Genomic DNA, 21,635 nt, shown 5'->3' on the forward strand with positions numbered 1-21,635 from the left:
CTCCACCCACCTGCTTGCAGTACGTCACTGCCGTCAAGCTTACGCACTAGAACTATTACTTTTTCAAAAAAGAAAAAACAAGTGAAACATAAAATCCTGAGGAGACCACTGAATTCGTATTTTAACTGCATAAACTTTGGCTGAATGTAATTTCTTCTGCAGGTCCAAGCCATGAAATGCTGTTGGTTAACCACATGATCATGTGAGCTTCCACTTTATTAGAGAGGCAGGGCTGGTTGGGGTCTGCTTTTCTTGAAGTGAACGCATTCTGTTTCACTGACATGTCAAAACTCAGCTCATAATGAAAATAAAATTGCTTTCAGTCATTCATCCTCAATCAGTCCTATACTGGCACCAGTTTTCTAATTAGTAGCCTGAGTTCTAATAAACTGCGATACCTCAGTCCCATTCCCAATCATTCGGAACTTTCCAAAGAGGGATGCAGCAGTAGCAACAATCATACAGTAAAAAGTGGGATGATGGATACATCTATGCACAGGAGTGTTCCAGTGCTCCATATTCTCACATTCCACAGGGAAAAACCACCAGCGCCAGAGAAGTGTGGCTCATGTGATCATGTGGTTAAACGGGTTAAGACCAAATGAAAGATTCATGACACTGGGACCCAAATTGGCCTCCTTTGAAAAAGCTTAAGGGACAATATAATCAGTTTATCTACAGTGTATTCTGCATAATTTCTTTAATAGCACCCTTTGAACATGTTCCTGTGCAGCATCACTCTGCTTCCTCCCCCCTACTGCAGTCAGCTGCAGACCCGAGCCTCTGCAGGTTCAAATGAGTTCAGTCTCTTGCTCAAGGGAACTTCAGAACATATACTTGCTAACACTGGAAGACAACATGGGGCAGCCTTTCTGACTTACACACTACTCAACACCCTAAGAAGCTAAGCTTGTCTTTACTGTGCTTTGAGCTACAGGGTCTTTTCCATTCCCAAATCATTTTCTAATAAACTGTTTGGGGACTTGAACATATCTAATATAATTTATATTTTAAAGCGTTTTCCAAAGAGGTTATGAGCCAAACTTGGTGAACGAGTCATTAAAGTATATTAAAAAAATTGCTCTGGAACCAGAGGATATTTGGTCCAATCCACTTCAAGTGTTGAAATTTAAATTTTTATTGGATTCATGTCCTTCCACCATGCTTGCCTTGAATGTGATGCTGCTTAATGAATCCAGTGTGAAGTACAACACTCTCATGTTTGTTGATTTCAGCTGAAAGGTGCTTAAAAAGGTGTCATGACTGTGAAATCAAGAAAAAATTTCCTGAGCCAAAGCCATGGTTTACTGTCGGCTGCTGTTTTATTAAAGGGACATTCCAGCTATTTTACACATAAAGCTCAGTTCACTCTTTGTGAAGTCTGAAAAAGTAACCCTGGTGATGTCATCAGGGTTATCCGGGCTTGGGTTTTGAGGCGTCAGGATTTAAACAGAAACCCTGTATTACAAAGTCAGTCATTTACTAGCAGGTCGAATGAAAGATGATATAGAGTTATATTTAGGAAAAGAAGGTTCCAGCATTTTTTGAGCTTCATCCTTAACAGGGACTGAAAGTCAGCACATATTGGCCTCTGCTGCTTCAGTTTTGACCAATATCTGTCTCTTGCAAGTCCCCTTAATGTGTGGAAGTGTAATACAAATCATTGCATTACATTACATGCTGAACTTGCTCTGTTTTAGGATTGTTTGCAGATAAATTAAATGCTACCATTAATTTCCTTAATTTGAGCCGCCCATTATACAGTTTTGTTAAAGCTGAGTGTAGTCCAGGTTAGAAACAAGAAAAGATTGAGCACTATATCTAAGAACCAAGCCGTGCTGTTACATAGCATAACAGAAGCTATACAGTTTTCTCCAGTTATTTGATTCCACGGTGCCATCCTTCCACTTGCATTAGTTAAAGTGACTAAGTTCAGCACATTTACTTTCTCCTCGGCCAGCCATTAATCCATTCACACACACACACACACACACACACACACACACACACACACACACACACACACACACACACACACACACACACACACACACACACACACACACACACACACACATTGTCTCCCCTCATCTTGTTTGCATGGGTGAGGCGATCAGCTAAATGGATTTCTAGGATTACACCAAATGGCTGCTAACACAATCAGCCCACAGAACTAGTTACAGAAATGTGATTGGAGCCAATTGGAGCGACAACGAAATCTCATCAGCAGCTCCTGAATTGGTTGCCATGCTTGGGGGACCACCTGAAATGTGTGTTGCAATTTCATTTTGTTGGAAAATCGAATATATGCGCCGCTCCCCCAAAAAGTCTCTGACTGCAGCCTCTGTCTGTTAATCAGCATTATTCCTCTCACTTCTTCACCCGTGACAGCCTTACTGCAGCAGGATGTAAATTAGTATTTGCTGATTGAGAGACAGATCACTTTGTGATGCTTCATGATTTTTTTTCCTAAAATTTGAAACGCTGAGAGTCCTGCCAGCCTGTACAGGAGATGAACAAAGCTTCGTGGTGGCCTTGTAGTAGCAGAGACAGAGGAAGCGAGGGGGCACCCGCACATACAGAAGGGACCTATTACTTCTGTTTCCATGGTAACAGCTGCTTGGTTGCTTTGTCGCCATAGGAGCCATGTTTCCCTAGGAGATGAATCTGGCGTGTGTGTCCCTGTGTGCGTGCCTGCTCATGTGTGTATGTGTGGAAACAGCGCTTTGCCAAGACCGTCTGTGTAACCCACAGAGTCGTTGTTCTCGGCCCTGAAGGACTGGACAGAAAAGAGGTGTGGTCTCTTGAAACGCCACTGATGCGAAATGCAATTGCTCCCCTTATATAGTCATACAGAGGGAAGCTCCTCCTCCGCAGCAGGGGAGAGGATGGACTGGAAGCATCTCTCAGACCATATTTAAGGTGGATTTTTATATCTCTGATATTTTTTGACTCCTTTGTGTTATGAAATATGAACAAAGAAAATATATCACAATAATATGCAGCTTTCATTTTATCAGAAAGAATCATATCATAAGTAATAATAAATTATCTGATTATTTGGGGGATTTTGTGTCTAAGCCAGCTGATAGTGTGGATAAAGACAGGAAATACATGGAGAGAATGGAGGGTGACATGCAACAATGGTTATTGAACCAGGGACACTGCAGTTATACAGTATGGATCTTAAGCACTGAGCCGCTACACATCCTTACTGAATCACTGCACTCCATAACCTTCTTTTTTCATTTTACAGTATGTGATGTCCACACAACCTGTTCCTTGTTACCTGCCCACTCACTGTGTGTTCTTATATGTTTGTGTGGAACAGAAATTTGCCAAGGGCCAGACCCTGCTGGACATGGTGTGTGGCCATCTGAACCTTCTGGAGAGGGACTACTTTGGCCTGACTTTTCAGGACACTGACAACTCCAAGGTCAGAAACACGCAGACACACACATGCATTAAGATATCTCACTTGGAGATATTACATCTATTTTTACTCATTCTAAGATCTGTCGCTGAACCTCTTGACTCATATGTTCATTCATACAGCATGCAGTAAGGCATAAGGAATTATAATGTGTAGTTTAGTAGTACTCTGGCTCAGAACGATAGAGCGGCTGTATAGTTGTTGGGTAGTAGGTACATTTTTTTTGTTAACAATCTACACACATTTCTCGATCCATTATGATGTGCATACACTGGGCAGCACATTGTGCGACGGTAATTCTGTTGTTCTGATCTTCTGTTCAAGGTGTCGCCATTGTGCCAAGTTATATAAAAGTCATCACCACAATGATCATTGTTAATAGTATGTGGATGTAATTTCTGTGGTGATTATCAGCTAAATATGCACTGTATGTTGATCATGAATCAAGCCTTCTTTTAACTAGGGCTGTCAGTTTAACATGTAATTAGATTAATTAATTACGCTGCAAATTAACGCGCTATAAAAATTAACGCAATTAATCATGAGTGGCAAGTCAATACGCAAGCATTTTAAATTTGGCCCTTTGAGTGACCCGTAGGCTGCAGTGGCAGGTCGCATCCTACCTGCGCCACTAGTCAAAAGCAGGGTGACAACAGACATGGATGGGACACCGGAGAGCGAGGCAAGCCTACTTGGACCTTTGAACGGCAAATTTATTTATAAAAAGAACAAAGACGGGACTATTAACAAGAATGCAGTGATTTGTACGTTGTGTAAAAAAGAATTTTCCTATCACCGTAGCAGCTCCAGCCTGAATTATCATTTAAACGCTAAACATGTAGTTGCTGCTAGTGCCGCTAGTGCTACCGTGAGCTCACTCCGCCAACCCACACTTGCTGAGTTAGGAAAACGAATGAGCAAAGTCACGACAGAAAAACTGACAAACTCAATCGCAAAGTGGGTTGCTGCTGATTGCCGGCCGATTTCAATCGTGGAAGACGAGGGCCTAAAAGAGGCGTTTCAGATAGCGTCATGTGACTCTAATTTCCAGCTACCGTCGAGAACTACAGTGATGAAAAGAATTCACCAGCTGTAATGTGAATGTCAGTGAATTGTAATGTCCTAGAATTCAAATTCTTTATTTGGGGACCTTTAGCAGATATGAGATTAAAATGCGATTAATTAGATTAATTAATTACAAATCCTGTAATTAATTAGATTAATTTTTTTAATCGCCTGACAGCACTACTTTTAACATATTTCAAGTTTATCACTGATTTTAGAGCAAATGTCAGTCACCCTTTTCAGCCCACCAGCTTTTTTAACCCAGCTGTTTCTGCAGGTGTTGTAAAACAGTGAGTCCCTGGTTGCCCTTTTAACCGTGCTTAAGCACTTACAGCCTGAGTGTGGCATACATGGTCTTTAACCTTTTAAAATGTGATTAGACAGTATGGCCTTTTAAAAATTGTGCACAGGGTCTACAGGGCCACCATGAAAGCTCTAGTGACATTAAGCAGGGAGAGCTGGATTCCACTGGCATTTATAGCACTCATATTGATGCTTTCAGTGTTTATAAAAGCCTTCATCCATTTTTTTGTAGCATGAATAGATCTGGCTTTCAAGTAGTGAACAGGTTTAAAAATGGACTAAAGAGGGCTGTAAGAAATGTGAATATGGATGATCTTGCCGAGGTTGAATTTCTTGATTGTCTCTTTTCTTTCTTTGTCAGAATTGGTTGGATCCCTCCAAAGAGATTAAGAAGCAAATTCGGGGTAAGTGCAGTGGACACACACACACAGACGCACAGTTCAACAAATCCACACGGCATTTGATGAACAGGCAGTCCTTTTCAAAACCTTCCTTGCTGGGGTTTTTTCTACAGTTGGTTCCTGGATCTTTGGGTTTTCTGTCAAGTTCTATCCTCCAGACCCGTCTGTGCTTATCGAAGACATCACCAGGTTGGTCTGAATACAGCAACAGAGACTTTTTAACTCACAGTTAAAGGACCCTGATTTGTTTTGCCTTAATCTAATATGTTAAGTTGTCGTGAGGACAGGATTTATAGTAAGACCAGAACAGCTACAGAGTACCCTATCCAGCAAGCTAAACACACTTGCTAATATATGCTAATTGGCACCAATCACAAAGTACAGCTGAGGCTGCTGGGAATGGCATTAGCTCTGCAAGTAATTGGTCACCTGTAAGTATTGGATACAGTAAAATTCTGATCTGTTCAGGGCACTAAGTGGAATTTAGGACCATCACAGTCATTGGGATTCATCCTCTGAGCACCAAGAATATGCATCCAATAGTTGTTGAGATATTTCAGTCTGGACCAAAGTGGTGGGCAGACACACAGGCACTGCTGTCAACATCAGATAAAGACTGTGACTGATGACAGTGTCAGTACCATTTCTGCCTCCACCCCCTGCGTTTCTTTAGGTATTACCTGTGCCTGCAGCTGAGGGACGACATCCTGTCCGGTCGTCTGCCCTGTTCGTTTGTCACCCACGCCCTGCTGGGTTCCTACACCGTCCAGGCTGAAATCGGAGACTACGAGCCTGAGGAACATGGCCCTGACTATGTCAGCGACTTCCGCTTTGCACCCAACCAGACACGTGAACTGGAGGAGAGAGTGATGGAGCTGCACCATAACTATAGGTCAGAGAAAATATGACCACTAATTAAATTGCATGGTGTGAGGATAATGAGAAATGCTGGTATCTTTGATTTGTGGAATGAAAATGAAAGAAGTCATGAATCCTGTATGGCATTTGTGTTGTAGGGGAATGAGTCCAGCAGAGGCAGAGGTGAACTTTCTAGAAAATGCCAAGAAGCTCTCAATGTATGGAGTGGACCTGCATCATGCTAAGGTAGATCGATAAAACTTCAGTGCTCGCTGTCAGTGCACTTTTTTCAGAGTTTTTTGTAACGCCTGTTTTCACCAGGATTCAGAGGGAATTGACATAATGCTCGGCGTGAGTGCCAACGGTCTGCTCATCTACCGAGACCGTCTAAGGATTAATCGATTCGCCTGGCCAAAAATACTCAAGATCTCCTATAAGAGAAGCAACTTCTACATCAAGATCCGCCCGGGAGAGGTAAATAAAAACTGTCATTATCTTGTCTTCTGCATCTTGCCTGACTGCAGACTTCACTGTGCGATTACTGCGTGCACAATCCCACTAGAACAGCCCATGACAGTCACTCCGGCAAAGCCGAGGCAAGTGGAATGAAGGATCATTTTGTAGAGAGCCAACCCCACATTTCTATTTCATGGGTTCACAGTTGTTAAAATTACATCATTGTCTCTCTTGAGTCGTCCCAAGCAGCATAAATAGTCATTTCATGGTTTGATAAAAGTGTTACTTCTGTGATTTATCTGCAGCAAACCATGTGACAACTGACAAGGAGTATTTTTATAGCTCTCAGAGATACTGTACTTAAAGATTGGGCTGATAGGTCATGTTTTTATTCTTCTCCTCCTTCTCTCTTCCTCTATGGTGACTATAAAGTGATTAGGCAGTCATGAGGATTTGCACTTTCATCAAGGATTTTACTTGCAAATGTTCGAGCCACATTATGCTTGCTCTGGTTTTCAACACCCTAAAATAATTATGATTTGTTGTTTTTTCCCTCATTCTTTGGCCTTCGGGGTATCTGCAGTGCGCTTCATATCCACTGTTAAACTGACGTTGACATCTTGATAGTGAATACCAAGGCCATTCTATGCATACACTTTGTTCTGCAGACCGATCCTCTTAAGTCAGCCGTCACTTCAAATTTGCCTGGAGGGTCGTCATTGTCTTTTAAAGCCCTTTTTATTTTAAACTGTCCCCACAGATTTTTTGTGTGGAACTAAAGTTGGCTTACTCTTGTGAATGGACTACTTCTAATTTTTAAAGACCTGTTATATTGCTAATAACCTATTGATTTGAAGGCAGCTTTTTCTGTTCACACCACTGAACATCTGATCGAGGGAGTGCATGAACGGCTAATTTGTAGGTTGGTTAGAGATGGAAAATGTACCTGACGCGGCAGTCGGAGACGCAAGAATATATTTCTCCCAGTAAACAGAAAAACAGCATTGATTTTTCCATTGCTGCAGAGTAAACACAATTCACCCTGCCACCATCCCTCCATCTTTCCCTGCACTTGCTCCCATCACTCTCCTTTTCTTCTTCACCCCTCTTCCTCCTCATCCACCTCCTCCACTCCTCCCCCTCACCTCTCAGTATGAACAGTTTGAGAGCACCATAGGCTTCAAGCTGCCCAACCACCGGGCCTCGAAGCGACTGTGGAAGGTCTGCATAGAGCACCACACCTTCTTCAGGTAAGACTTGATGCTCACTGATACACAGATAGACACACCCTGCATGAACTGTTAGCACTGGCACAGTAGAGTAGTCCTTCAAATGGCATCCGTTACACAACTTTTCATGGTAACACCGTTCTTTTACAGGTCCCATAGTTCTGTGTAATTTCCTTGAAAGGCACTGATGTGCAAGTGTAAATTCATAGGGAGATTTTGGGAGAGGAGAAGCTTATTGCTAATTATAGGAAAAATGGACACATTGATCTGCTTGTAAATTAATCATTAATTAATTACAATTAACCACTGTTATAAGCTAGAGAGCATGTTAGTGAGTGCAAAGCAGGTCAGCTGAAGGAAAGTCAACTTTATATAAAATTTACTGCAAAGCTGCTTATTTCTTTGTTTTTAAATAAGCTTATGACAGTTTTTCCCTTCTGCTTACATGAGAAGATCGATATCACTCTTAGGCCTGTATCTTAAATGTGAAGGAGATCTTTCCCAGGAGATTGTTAGCTTAGCTTTCAGCTCAGCTAACCGGCCGTACTCTGTCCCAAGGTATCAAAGCTCACAAATGAACACATTATATCTCATCTGTTTAAGCAGCACAAAACCAAAGTGTAAAAGTGTAAAGTTGACATGTTTTATGGGGCCAGGCTATTTCTTGGTGAGGCGCAGCAACTTCCTGGCAGCCTCACAGTGACACCAAGACTCCAGGAAGCTTTAGAGATGCTGGTTGGGGGATTTTGTTATCTTTGAACAGAGCCAGACTAGCTGTTTTCCCCTGTTCCCAGTCTTTGGGCTAAGATAAGCTAACCAGCTGGTGGTAGTTTCATATTTATGATACAGGCATCCGTGGCATCTTTTCTCTTGGCAAGAAAGCAAATAAGCCTATTTAGCAAAATGTGTAACTCCAATATTTTAGCTGTACTTCCAAGGAAATTTCTCTAGAAATCAACAACTGCTGATAAACTCAATACAAATAACTAAACTGGAAGAACTTATAATTGGTACCAAATCACACACTGTGGTTCTCTCCAGGAAACTTCACAGGAAATTATTCGAAAATTATGGACCAGTGAAGTAAAGCTTTGTGTTATGACATCAAGGAGGAGTATTTGCCCAAACTGAACCTTCTTGCAGGTTGGTTTCCCCAGAGCCGCCTCCCAAGGGCTTCCTAGTGATTGGCTCCAAGTTCCGCTACAGTGGGCGGACCCAAGCCCAGACCAGACAGGCCAGTGCTCTGATTGACAGGCCTGCCCCGCAGTTCGATAGGTCCGTTAGCAAGAGGTACATGTTGCCCCGAAGCATTGATGGAGGTAAGAACCCAGACTATTTCACCGTCCACATGGATGTTGTAATATTTTATGGATTAGCTGATGAGGCAATAACTTCGCTTCAATCCCTCAGGTTTAGAAAATGGACTGAATGATCGATAGCAATGTATGCATGAAAACACACGTCTCCTGTCTCACACAGTGTAAATATTTCAGCAACAGGCCTTATTGATTTTGTGTTATGACTCTGAAGGGAGCGCATACCAAATCTCTGAGTGCAATGTTGTCAGAGCCTGAAATTCCTTGACAAAATCAGAAATGAGGGCAGTTTTGAACTTTTAAATTCAAGTTAGAGTGCACTGTACACTGTACTGGAGATCATTTCATGTTAAAGCTGGACATTGGAGTCCAGGTGCTTGATGTTCCCCTCCCCTCGCACTTTACCAGCCTCAGCTCTAGGTGACAGTATGGACCAGCTGTCCCAGCGAAGCTCCAGTGAACGTACACAGTTCATGTCCAGAGAAGACCTGGACCAAGAGGGCAGTCTGGACCTGGACCATGAACAGTACCACGACCAGGATCAGGACCTGTACACAGATCAGGAGCTAGACCAGCATGACCTTCAGGACCAAGATCAGGTTCAGAAGCATCGGGGTACCAACGTCTCAACGCCCACCAAGACTCTGGAGCTCAAGGTACAAGATGAGGACACGAAGCTGTTCGAACACACAGAAACCTGCCATCAGTCCAGGTTTTACTGCTTCGTTTGGCTATTACAAGAAGCTAAGACATTTCATTGCACACAGTACGAATTCATTACTGTCAGTCAGTTAACGTCAATGAAATTACCTCTTACCTGATACATGAAAACTATACCATCGTTGTGAGGAAAGTACAACAAAACCTACAAGAGGAGTCGGCTCATTCTTAAACGTACACAGCTGCTGCGAACAGTCGAAAAAATCCCTCATGAAGTTCTAACAGTCCTCATCCTTCCCTCTCACATTCCTTTTCATTTAATACCGTAATCACATCCCTACTTTTTCTCCATTTGGCCTAATTTCCTCCCCAGACTTATAAGACTTCTCAGAATGAGTCCCCTCTCCATTTCTTAAATCGCCTCCCAAAATCAAACTTGACCTCTTTGCTGCGGATGTTACTTTTTGAACCCAGCACCCTGCCTCTAACAGTTCTTCTCCTCTCCCTGCTGACATGTTAACACACTACGCTGACCTCTGCTCTCCTCCACCTCGTCCTCTCCTGCAGGGTGAGGAGGCAGGCTCGCCTGTAGACTCAAAACCAGAGGTATTTTGGCCTTGGACCTTGGTGTCTGTCTGTGTGGTTTTGGTTGTAGTGGCTCATGCATCCGTAGTCTGTGTTTGTTAACACGAGAGGGAATGTTGTTTCTTTTCCCGTCATGATTTCCAGGCTACCGCTGAGTTTAATCCATGGAAACTGCATGAATCAGTCTTCAGATGAATAGATGCAAAACATTTAACATACTGTACATTTATTTGTGTTTTCTTTCTTTTTTCTTGTCTGCCTGCTGGAAAAAAGTTTCAGTGGAAATTTATATTAGATTTTCTTCATAGGCTCCTAGCTCTTATCCAGAGTTCAACAGTGTATCTTTCCAGCTTTTTTCAATTGTCAGCACATGTTCACACTTGCTTTTTTAACAGTGCTCCTGTGTGAAATTAGAGGGATTGATTGTTAATAGCGGGATAAACAGATGGCCCATAAGCATTGTTGATGATTCAGTGAATCTGTGATTCCCCAGTTGACAAATCTCCTGGTGCTCCAGCTGAGATGCATAACAATCTCAGTATTTTGTTTAATTAATGATTATTCTTAGATTATTTTACAGTCTTTTTGAGATACACACTCTTATTTGTTGTATAAATGTACAAATTAAGTTTGTTTTTTAATTATATGGTAAAGGTCACTACAGTGCATCAAGTCTCATATAATTCCTGTGCAGATGTGTGTGATAGTGTTATTAAGTACAGCAGGAAGTATTGGCATTAGTCACTCAAGGGTCTGCTCATTTGTGGTTTTGTAATGCCTTCTCACCAAATCTTTGGATGAAGAAGTATGGGAATAATCCTCCTCTCCAAGCACTTAGCTTCAGTCAATACATGACTGCATTAATTATCAATTGGCTGACACTGAAATGGATTGTCCCTGTCTTCTTGGCAGAACATTAAATGGTCTAGCAGTCTTAGTCAAAAGCCTCGATGGTGTCAACTGTTTCTGTTTGTCCATCTGGCCGTCTGCCTTTTTGACTCACCTGCAGCATTTTACCTCTTTGTCTCTGCACACATCTGCTCTCCAACCCCCCCTCCAAAACTCAACCTCCTGCCTTGCTCAAAACCCTTCACTTCATCTCACTTGCCCCACCTCGGGCTCCCTCATCTGTTGGACAAGGATCTGGCCACCCCTCGGCCCAAACAGGAGGTACTGCTTGTCCTCTCCTTTGGCATGTGCAGTGTGTGACCCTCATCAGCTGTGCTGTGTTTTTGTTTTCATGTCTGTGTCACTTGCTGTTAGAACGGCAACAGCAATGGAGTGCGTGTTAAAATATTCAGGTTATTTTCTTGTATATTTCATTTGGTGCACCACTTTCTTCAATGCAATATCCCAGTTTTGCATGTCAGTTTTATATTTTCTGAACACCCAGTGACAGCCTTTTTTCTCACATGTCTAGACTTTCAACAGTGAATAATTACAAATGTCAATCAGTTTTTGAGCTTGTGAGGTACTAGGCAGATGTTTAGTCATCAAAATGTGTAAGAAGTACTTTACTTTAAACCTCCAGACCTTTAACTTAATCATTTATTGTCGACAATGCTGCGAGGCAAAAAACAAATATTGATAATACTCCTGATCTGAGTGTACTATAATGAGGTCTAAATCTGTTTCTGGTCATCATGTGGTAAAGCATTTAAGTCACCCTTTCTTTACAAAACAGAAAACAGACAATCATGCACCTTCATCAGAGCAGAGTAAAGGAAATAATAATTAAATCTATATCTAGTTTAATAGTGTCAATGACTAGAATCTAATAGATTCAGATTGAGGATTTTAACTAACTAACTAACTTGTGCTCTTCACTGTGTCAGCAGCAGTTCTTGGATAAGCCAGAAGATGTTCTACAAAAGCACCAGGCCAGCATCAATGAGCTGAAGAGGGCTTTGAGGCAGCCTAACAGCAAGATGGCCCAGAGGGAGAAACGCCTCTCCTCAGCTACTCCTCCCGGAGGAACTCCCGAGCGGAAACCAGTAAGAACGAGACCCTACTCCCAAGTTACTTACCATACTGCAGTTAGTTTCCTGTATATTCTGATTTTCTAAAAAAAACATTGTATTGGTCACCCTTTCCCATCGTCTACTTCTCCCATCCCCTGTCAGAATATTGATTCCATTGACCCAAAACAGAGAAAAAACCTCTTGAAATGCATCAAAGTTTGCACAGTCGTAGGCCCCCCAGTTAATCACTGTTTCTCTTCACAACAGTAATTAAGTGGGGTAACAATGATATCGCAAATGGAGGAGCAGTATATCTAGCTAGGCTAATGCAACTGTCTACTCTATGTCAACATAGGCGGCCGGTGATGCCAAATTGATTGACAAGCAGGATGCTTATGAAGGAGCGCTGGATAACTCTAAATTGGAAAAGAGTAAGACCTTGTCTGTGGGTAGAGACACGTTCTCTGTGACACTTTGGACTGAAGCAAACATGAACAATTGTCAAACACCCAAGGACTCTTTAAAAACTAGACCTGGAACATCACCCAAACAGGAAACAGGACTAACTTTCACGAATGCTATGGATGAAACGGTAGCAACTAACGGGCATCATGATTCTGTATTAGCGAGGAATGTCATTCAAGAAAACGGATATGGATCTCCTCCTGACAAACAGAGGAACGTGATGATGAGCAGAGATATGAGGCATTATCAGTGCGAGCACAGTATTCATCGAGAGAGACCAACGACCTCCGAAGCCCCGATGGCTGTGGATTCTCTCCCAAAGGGCAGGATTGAGAGTGATGAGAGGCATTGTGAGAAAATAAAAGACCCAAGCCCCACGGGAGTGAAAGATTGCAACAAAACAGGGAACTCACACTCAGAAGTCACCAAAATAGTTCCTCTCAAGCCACAGCGATCAAAGAAGTCTTTGAATAAGGAGAACAAAGGTGTTGTAAACCCTCAAACTCAAAGCCAGTCTGATAGAGGTGTCTTTGGTGCGATGGGGGATGTACATATGACAAAATCAAAAGACGGATCCTGCGAGGCAGGAAGGAGAGTGGATGATAATACTTTACTACAGTCTGCCGCAGATTTGGCCAAGGAAAACACAGAGGCGACCAAATACCATAGCGAAGCCTCAGTGTCCTATCAGCAGGAGACTCTGCTCCATCAACAGATTAAGAAGGAGTTGTTTGGGCAACAGGAGCTCAGGGACTGCAGGGGTACAACAGCACAAAGTCAGTGGACAAGAGGAGGTGTGGTTCACGAAGATCACCTTCAAAACAACTCGGAGTTGAAAGAGAATCTCCTCTCTAGCTGCAAATTTCCAACAGCTCCCCCTCGAACCCTTCCTCTGAAAACGCAGTGGACACGAGACAGACAGAGCAACATGGATAACAGCCACATTCACTACAGGACGCCCAGCCAAGAAACAGCCAAGAGGAAGCAAGCGGTAAACCATCTGCCCCCTAACCTGTTTGTCCATCATCGGAACGTCAAACATTGCATGAGCTTCAGGCGATGTCGTGCAAATCTTGTTTTTTACCATCCAAAAACAAACAAAAAAACAATCACACACACATACTTCAGAACTCATGTGGCTGTGTATGAGAAAGCAAAAGTTCACGTTCCTTCGCATCGCATCATTGGCCCAGAGAGCTTTTTGCTTTCCGTTGTTCCCCTCCGCAAAGCTTGACATCTGCTTGGCCATTTCAGAACGCTTCGGGCCTTTAAGCAAAGTTCACAATGCTTAAGCTTCAGGCGTCCCTTTTATCCCACCTTAACTTGTCACGTTAACACTTGGTCTCTCCTTCCAACATCCTCACAGGATAAAGGTGGCTGCTGTTGCAAGGAGGACAAGACCTTTCCACCATTTTTCTTTGAAACCTCTTTTCCACATAATTTAAATCCTTTTTGTGAATGGCTGAGAAGGGCATTTGAACCAAATGTTCTGCCTTGGCACCTCTGTAGCAACAGCAGAAAATGAAAAAGGCGATCAGATGCAATCACAGGCTGCAGAGCTGCCAAACCTCTTCAGGCCTTAGGCATTCATATGCTGCATTTACGAATATGAATACCTTTTTCCTGCAAGGGAATTTGAAAAATCTAACCTTTCAGTGCATGGCATTACCATTGCACTTGCAGTCATTTTCAATAACGTCAACCTGTGAAATATATCCTAAGCGCATGCCTCTGACAGTAGCCTTAAGCTTTACAGACTCTATGTGTGTTTACTGTACAAGTTCAACACAGAACCTGGAGTTGGTGGATGAGCGGTGAGCTCCTACCAGTGCAAACGCAATTAGAATCAAAGCTGTGAAAAGAGAACATTGCAAACATGGGTTCTCTAAATTTGACAAATAATGCTTTTATTAGCGGTGTGTTGTGCTGCAGACAGAACGAGAGCGAAAAAAAACTGTTTGTGTGCTCTCCTCTTCTGACACACACACTAGCTACAGTGTAGATGGTTGTCACGGTTTGTGATAAGAATGGTAAAAAAAACAGTTTCTATATGACACATGCTTGATTCGTTTCATGTTAATGTTTGCCTGCTGTTTGTTTTTCTTCTATAGGAGACGCCTCCCACACCTGCTATTCATGAGGAGCCTCTCAACGAAGCTTCAGTGAGTCAGGCCTGAGCTCCACCAGTCCCTTCATTTGTTTTTCCTACTTTTTAGTCACACTTCTGGAAATGAGTAAACAGTTAACTTGGTTATCTAACACATTTTTTTTCAAGATGTTTTCATTAATGCGTTTATGGTGTGTTTGAATGCTAAATGTGGACTTTTTGACTGCCATTCTGGTTTCATCACTGTGTGAAAATTAGTTGAAGCAACAGGGGAGCCCCACCACCAAAATTCAAAACACATTATTTTATTAGTGCTAACAGTATGCAATAATAATTTTCAGATGCTGTTAATGGGTTTGTTTATATCCATAATTACTGGAAAACAGGCCTGCATCTTAATTCTGATCAGTGTGGAAACTTAAAATGCTTCTTTTTTCTGAAGTTCTGAAGTAAATTTACTCATACTTCCATGGGCTTAGGTTCTAAGTGTTAACTGTCATTCAATGTTCTGCACCCTTTTCTGCAGAGGGACCTATGGGAGAGACGCCTGGGCTCCGTCTCAGAGGATGACCAGGACCACGATATCCCGTACTTGAAGGAAACCCACCTGGGCATCGAGCGCAAATGTTCCAGCATCACAGTCAGCTCTACGTCCAGCTTGGAGGCCGAAGTGGACTTCACCGTCCTCACGGACCTGCACACGGGCATGGAGGAGTTCTCCAGGGGCATGTCAGAGCTGGGAGACCGGGATCTGTCACCTGATGTGGGTCTGTGCTTCGGCATCGACTTGCTCCAGCAGCAGGGCCCCTCAGAAGCGCCTCCTCCATTAGTGTCAGCTCCTGTGTCCAGAGGAGCCAGCAGCAGCCCACCAGCCAAACATATCCAGGCTGAAGAAGTCCGACCAGAGCTCAAACGGCCTGATGTGCAGGTACTGTAGATCAGCAAGTGCTCCACACTCTGTGGTTGTTGTTGAAGCAGCTCCAACTCCTTTAGTTTGATTTGTTCAGGTAGGTAAGAAGAACTATTCTGTTTTTAGACAAAATATGCATACACATGTGTTTTATACCAACATCTCTGCATGTGTTCTTAAAATGAAGCACATGGGAAATAAATTAAAGAAAGTGCAGGCAAGTGTTTTGCCAAAACAACAGGAAGCAGGAGTGGATTTCCATCCAACTACCACACCACCTCCACCACCACCACCACAACCACCACCACATTCTTAGCGCTTTTCAAGTTTCCAACAAAGTGTGATAACAGGCCACCAAAGTGAGCAGCTGATGAGTTTATTTGAGTTTTGTTTACAAGCTCCAGTTTGCCTATGCAGTAGGTGGTCAGTGTGAATGTGAATAAAACATCTGAAAATAGAACAGAACCACGTTTCCACTGTGGTTCAAATGAAAAAAACAAAACAAAAACAAGAAACAAACCGTGGCATGATCACACCCGAAGTGTTTGTCACAGATGTGTCGAAGTGTTTTTCTGTGTCGAGTGTTTGAACTGTCAAAAAGCTGTACAACGTAAAGGACACAGTGAGCGGCTCTGATGAAGCATTCAGTTTGAGCTTAATGCTCTTTAATATGAAGAAATGCTGGTCATCTCTTCTCCTTCCTGTTTTTCTTTCATCTTATTTCTAATATAAAATATCTCTCTTAAGCTCTGAGCTCAAAACTCATTGTCCATGTGCTGTTTTGTCTTTTGTCCCTGTGCATCAGACACTTCATTATCTGTAAGCAATGTGCTTTACATCAGCTCACTCTCAGCCCTTTTGAAGCCCTGTTTTTCCACTGAATTCAAGTAAAAGGCACAGACCTTCAAGCTCATCTGGCTCATGTGTAAAAACTAAAAATTGTTTTGTTTTTTTTTCTGTCTTAAGCCTGTAGTCCCCAAAAAACCAAAGAGGTCAGTGCCAGTGTCCTCGTCGGTGGACAGGGAGTCGTCGCACAGAGAAGCCAGTCGTGTCACACCTCTCAGCAGGGAGGCCAGTGATGTGATGCCCACACCGACAGTGAGGAAGACAGACATCAGGACGGAGACTCAGCCCAATGGGTCAGAGGTCACCACGACCATCGTGGAGTTCACAGATCAGGTTAATTGTGTGAGAAACATTGTAGGTGAAAATGGATATTTGGTGCAGCTAGAACTGTGATACAGTTTCATTATGTTGTAAAACATGAAGTCTTATGACCTACAAGTCACATAATTGAATGTATTTGTTTCAGGATCATGGTATTACTGGCCTGAGTGAAGTTTCTTACTCTACGAGACAGAGTGTGTCCCCTGTGAGTACAAACAGAAAGACCTCTCCAATTTTAACTCAACCTGCAGCACGCTGCTTTCTGCTCTCCGGGGTTTAAACCTACTTACGAAGACCAGACAGGAATTTCTGAATATGTGCCTGACTGCATGTCCTAAAATATCAGAAAACAGAGTATCAGTTTGTCTTGTCGTCTGTAATGATTTGCACATGTGTGCGTTCACAGTGTTTGCCTAATTCTGCCAGCTGTTCTGCCTTCTCAGGTGCACATGAGCAGTTTTGGAAGAGAGGCGTCGGGGTCGCCCATCCTTGTCACTGAAAACGTTACCTCTGCAACCACTCACGTCACCAAGGTGGAGAAGCCTTAGCAGAACTTGTAAAAGCTTAGGATTTAGTGTATAATTATGATAAAGTGGTTTTTGCTACATGAGGAGGAACAGCTCAATTCTTCTGTCTGTAGAACGTGAACTCTACTTCTGAAGGCTATTAAAAGAAAAGCCGTTGTGTGTTGCAGACTGTCAAAGGAGGATATTCAGAGACCAGGATTGAGAAGAGGATCATAATCACAGGAGACGATGACGTAGACCAGGAGCAGGTCAGCTGAAATGAACAAATGAACTGTGGATGACACAGTAAAGTCAAAAGAACCATTATTATATTTATAACCACTATATAAAATACAGGTTCTAAATATAATAATCAGCAGTATCCTAGCAGAAAAAAAGCAAAAAAAAAAAAGCAAAAACATTGTCTTGTTTGTCAACCCAAAGACATTCAGATGACAGTAACATATAACAAAGAAAAGCAGCAGATTCTCACATCTGACATGCTGGAACAAGACCATGTTAGAAAAATCAGTCATATCTTTAAAAAAAGTTTGCATTTGTTCCTGTTATTCATTTGATACAAGAACCACAGTTCAGCCTTTCCTTGCAGGCTCTGGCTATTGCGATACAGGAAGCCAAGCAGCAGCATCCTGACATGCAGGTGACCAAGGCTGTTGTTGTCAGGGAAACAGAGTCGTCCACTGAGGATCGACACCGTGCATCAGAGGTACCGGGTGCCATCTTGACTCCAAATGATAATATCTGGCCAAGATTTGGCCTCACAACCCGCCTTTGACTTTTCAGAAGGCTGACTATCTCCTCTTTCTCACCAGCAGTCCTGATTTCCTGAGATGAGAGTGCCCCCCTTTGGACCAGAAGCGTCAGTGCCACAGCACCTGAAATTGCCACCCACCATCCCTACTGATAGACTACTGCCAGTGGCGCTCAAATGGAGCCTCTTGTACACATTCACACACACACAAAGCTGAAATGAGACTCCTTTAAAATTCTTATGTTTTATTTTTATCCAAACATTTCACTATTGGAATCATTCATGTCCAGCAAGTTGGTTTGGCAGTCATGCAGCAAAAGAACATTTAATTCCTCAATTTGTTGACAATATGCCACCAGAAATCCAAACATATGGAACAATTAAAGACATAATCCAACTAAACTGACTGCAAACCTCTCAGGGCCTCTATATTTAAAACAGTTGCTTAAATATTCCTCAAAGGTCGAAGGGAATTAGTGCAGAAGGGGTTTGTTTAGATCATCTGTGCACTCATTCATGCTGTGGAATGACCACGTGCCCGCCCGTGCAGACTGTCTCATTTGAAAAACAGGAAAATTAGAAAAAGAAAAAAAAAAAACGTTGCTCATGCACAGTCTTCTACATGTCCGTCCTGCTGAATAACAAGAAATCAACAGACTCCTGCTGTGTGTGCTGAAAAACCTCCTGTGTGTGCTTGTTAATAGAAGTCATTATGTGTAGCTCCAGTGCTGTTGAAGCATCCAGTGAAGCAGGGTTTAGTGAGAGCAGAGCAAATCCTACTTTCGGTTTCCACTCTCGCATAGCCAGTTAAATGAACAAATGAGCTTCGCCCCACCCCCCGACACACTGACTGATGAGGATGCACTGAGTAGAAAGTGTCATATAGAGCCAGCAAGTTCCTCTGGTGGTATTTATTCAAGTGTTTGTAACGGACCAAAGTTGGAGCTAGTCTGATACTTCCCTCTCTGTCTCTACCTTAAAGGTTTTACTGCTGTAACATGTATTTTACTGTGGTGTGCGAGTGGCACATATGAGAGGATACGAGTTGCTGTATCAAGATGGACTGATTGGACTTATTGAGAATTTCCGCGTATGTGTGTGGACATTAGGTGCTGTTGATACACACAGCGTACCTGTTGTATTTATTCAAATGGTGGCGATGTCGTTTCTGAGCATGCCGATGTTTCAGAATGAGCCCAGTTTCTCTCCTTTCCCAGCCTTTAGATATGCTTTCAGAATTCAGCTGGATACAATCCCACTTTGGCCAGTTTGTGTAGTAAGTACATAGAGTAGGCTCACACCCTTGTTCGAGTCACAGACTGGGCTGCTGCATCAGTGAAACTAGTATTTGAGATAATGTTTGCATGGTAATTTCTTGCATTATTGAATTGTAATTGAGTAATATTGATATTAACTCAAAAGAAGACGGCTCATGATATCCATGAAAGAAACAGTGAAAAGTTTTAAAGGCTGAATTATTCACAGTCCTGTAACGAATGTCTGAGCTTTGAAATGTGAAAAAGGAAACGGAGCTTCCTGACAGGAAATGAGGAGTATTTGTCAGAAAAAGTGGGAAATATCAAGCACTTAATTCATGAGGTTTGATTAATCCCAAGATCCACAGTGGCTATAGTTTCCTCCTCCAGTTACAACCCTTCAGCAGTTCCACCTCATTTCAAGCTTCTGCCGCTGTTCAATACATCTCACAGATCAGCTTGTTTTGAATTTCATTTCCCAGCTCAAACTCATGCAGTCGGCCTGTCATGTCTGCATTCAGTTGACTGACTGTACAACTGATTTTTTTTTTTTTTCAGTTTCAACATAGCCTGCAGAAATGATATCAGAGCCCTTACAATACTCTTTCAAGCAAAATACTGTGTTATAAATAAAATTTGCAGTAGGAGCAGCATCTCTGAACATGTAGTTTTGTGTGATTTAGTACCTCAGTGTTAGAGGGATGCCATAGACATGTAGTGTGCCAATTAAGGTAGCGGTCAAATTGTACAAACTCTGATTTTGTATGAACTAACTTTCTATGAACAAGCTACTTTTAATTACAGAAGTGCCAGAAAGTCAAATGCATAAACTTGACACGGCAAGGTTTCCCTTTAATTATGGTGTCTTCAGCATTTCCTGCAAAATTTCTGTCTCCTTGCACAAAGTCGAATTTTATATAGAAATCGAAACCCATGCAGCTGTGAAGTCATTCAGTTGACAAAAACAATGCTAAAACTGTCATGTCAGGTTTATGAGGGTATAACTGAGGTATAACTTTGGCTTTCAGACACTCAACTTTACCGTCAGCGTTCACGTGCCGTGTACTTCCCGTTGTGTTTCATATTTTGGTTCCAGAATCCTTTAAAGTGATGGTTAGTCATGGATGTGGGTGTCAAACTGCAAGGTGGAAAAAAAAATGCAGCCATGCATACCTTGTTCTGTATATTTGGTGCCGTTTGGTGGATTGTGAAGATGTAAAGTAGTTAATGGCCATGGGCTTTGAGGTACACTAGGGGGCACCAGTTACCTAAAAGAAGACAGCTTAGCAAACAACATCCTGCAGACACAGTGAATATCCTTCTCACCATTCTTCACTACGGGGCAAAATTATCCAAATCACCCTTGGATCTACTTTTAAGGTCAAGTTCACCTTCCTCCGTCCAGAAAAGGCCTGCCCATGGAAGTCTGACAAGTAATAACCAGACTGTGATTAATCGCAGACATCTGACTGTGGCTGAGACACCTGGTGCGGAAGTCTGATTGGACGACCTCTGGCTGACCCTTAAACCTAGCCCTCTCCTCTCTGTACAGCGCCATCCTCCCCCTCCTCCTCCTCCTCCTCCTCTCCACAACAGCTTCACCTCCTCTGCTCTGCTGCTCTCCATTGCTTGGTGCTGTGTCTTTGTTGTACATTGTACTTGCATTCCTTCGAAATGAATAAAGGAGAGAAAGAAAAGAAAAAGATGAGAGGGGAAGCCCTCTGCTCGATCTCTTCCATATATCTGTGTTTGTCTTATCACGGCTGGTATGTGTGTGTGTATTTGTCCTCTGGGCCAGTAATGAAGTGCAGCTGCTGTATCATGAAAAAATAATGGATTATAAAATAAGGTTTGAAGTTTCTCACATATCTATACTTCTGTTTTCCTCCTGATGATGATGGCAAAAAACTGATTTTCTTGCAGTTGTTGCTCAACTATTGTGAGAAAAAAGCCTCTAGGAAAGTTATTTCAATGAGAACAACAGATACTGTGGAATTTAAACACCATCCAGTCTTTCCAGAGGCATGATTGCTAAGTGTTGCAGCTCACATTCACGAAGAACAGCAAACAAATCTCAAGGGTTTACAGGTATCACTCTGCAAATATTGATTCTGAGTATCTGTTTTCAAATACTGATCAGGAGCAACCATGGAAGAGTCTCTCTCTCTCTCTCGCTTCTGTGATT

The 21,635-nt window shown here is 42.5% G+C and overlaps 1 protein-coding gene across 7 annotated transcripts in view; it reads left to right on the forward strand.

Annotated features, from left to right (window-relative positions):
• LOC139334654 (band 4.1-like protein 1) overlaps nucleotides 1–21,153 on the forward strand; it is a 39,564-nt gene extending 18,411 nt beyond the window's left edge. The window contains exons 4-24 of one of the 7 annotated variants that reach the window (XM_070967680.1): nucleotides 3,332–3,436; nucleotides 5,163–5,205; nucleotides 5,316–5,391; nucleotides 5,876–6,094; nucleotides 6,219–6,306; nucleotides 6,382–6,534; nucleotides 7,669–7,766; nucleotides 8,889–9,064; nucleotides 9,470–9,717; nucleotides 10,289–10,327; nucleotides 11,447–11,476; nucleotides 12,145–12,300; nucleotides 12,623–13,723; nucleotides 14,844–14,894; nucleotides 15,366–15,767; nucleotides 16,716–16,928; nucleotides 17,062–17,121; nucleotides 17,360–17,449; nucleotides 17,611–17,691; nucleotides 18,033–18,149; nucleotides 18,256–21,153. In XM_070967680.1, the coding sequence (XP_070823781.1) occupies nucleotides 3,332–3,436; nucleotides 5,163–5,205; nucleotides 5,316–5,391; nucleotides 5,876–6,094; nucleotides 6,219–6,306; nucleotides 6,382–6,534; nucleotides 7,669–7,766; nucleotides 8,889–9,064; nucleotides 9,470–9,717; nucleotides 10,289–10,327; nucleotides 11,447–11,476; nucleotides 12,145–12,300; nucleotides 12,623–13,723; nucleotides 14,844–14,894; nucleotides 15,366–15,767; nucleotides 16,716–16,928; nucleotides 17,062–17,121; nucleotides 17,360–17,449; nucleotides 17,611–17,691; nucleotides 18,033–18,149; nucleotides 18,256–18,264 (3,555 nt within the window). In that variant the 3' untranslated portion in view covers nucleotides 18,265–21,153. Of the gene's footprint in view, nucleotides 1–3,331; nucleotides 3,437–5,162; nucleotides 5,206–5,315; nucleotides 5,392–5,875; nucleotides 6,095–6,218; nucleotides 6,307–6,381; nucleotides 6,535–7,668; nucleotides 7,767–8,888; nucleotides 9,065–9,469; nucleotides 9,718–10,288; nucleotides 10,328–11,446; nucleotides 11,477–12,141; nucleotides 12,301–12,622; nucleotides 13,724–14,843; nucleotides 14,895–15,365; nucleotides 15,768–16,715; nucleotides 16,929–17,061; nucleotides 17,122–17,359; nucleotides 17,450–17,610; nucleotides 17,692–18,032; nucleotides 18,150–18,255 lie in introns of all 7 variants that reach the window. The other 6 variants (XM_070967682.1, XM_070967684.1, XM_070967681.1 and 3 more) reach the window with 6 other exon arrangements.
• Nucleotides 21,154–21,635: the final 482 nt, after the last annotated feature.

The sequence above is a fragment of the Chaetodon trifascialis genome, chromosome 8 (assembly GCF_039877785.1).
Source record: "Chaetodon trifascialis isolate fChaTrf1 chromosome 8, fChaTrf1.hap1, whole genome shotgun sequence".
NCBI lineage: Eukaryota > Metazoa > Chordata > Actinopteri > Chaetodontiformes > Chaetodontidae > Chaetodon > Chaetodon trifascialis.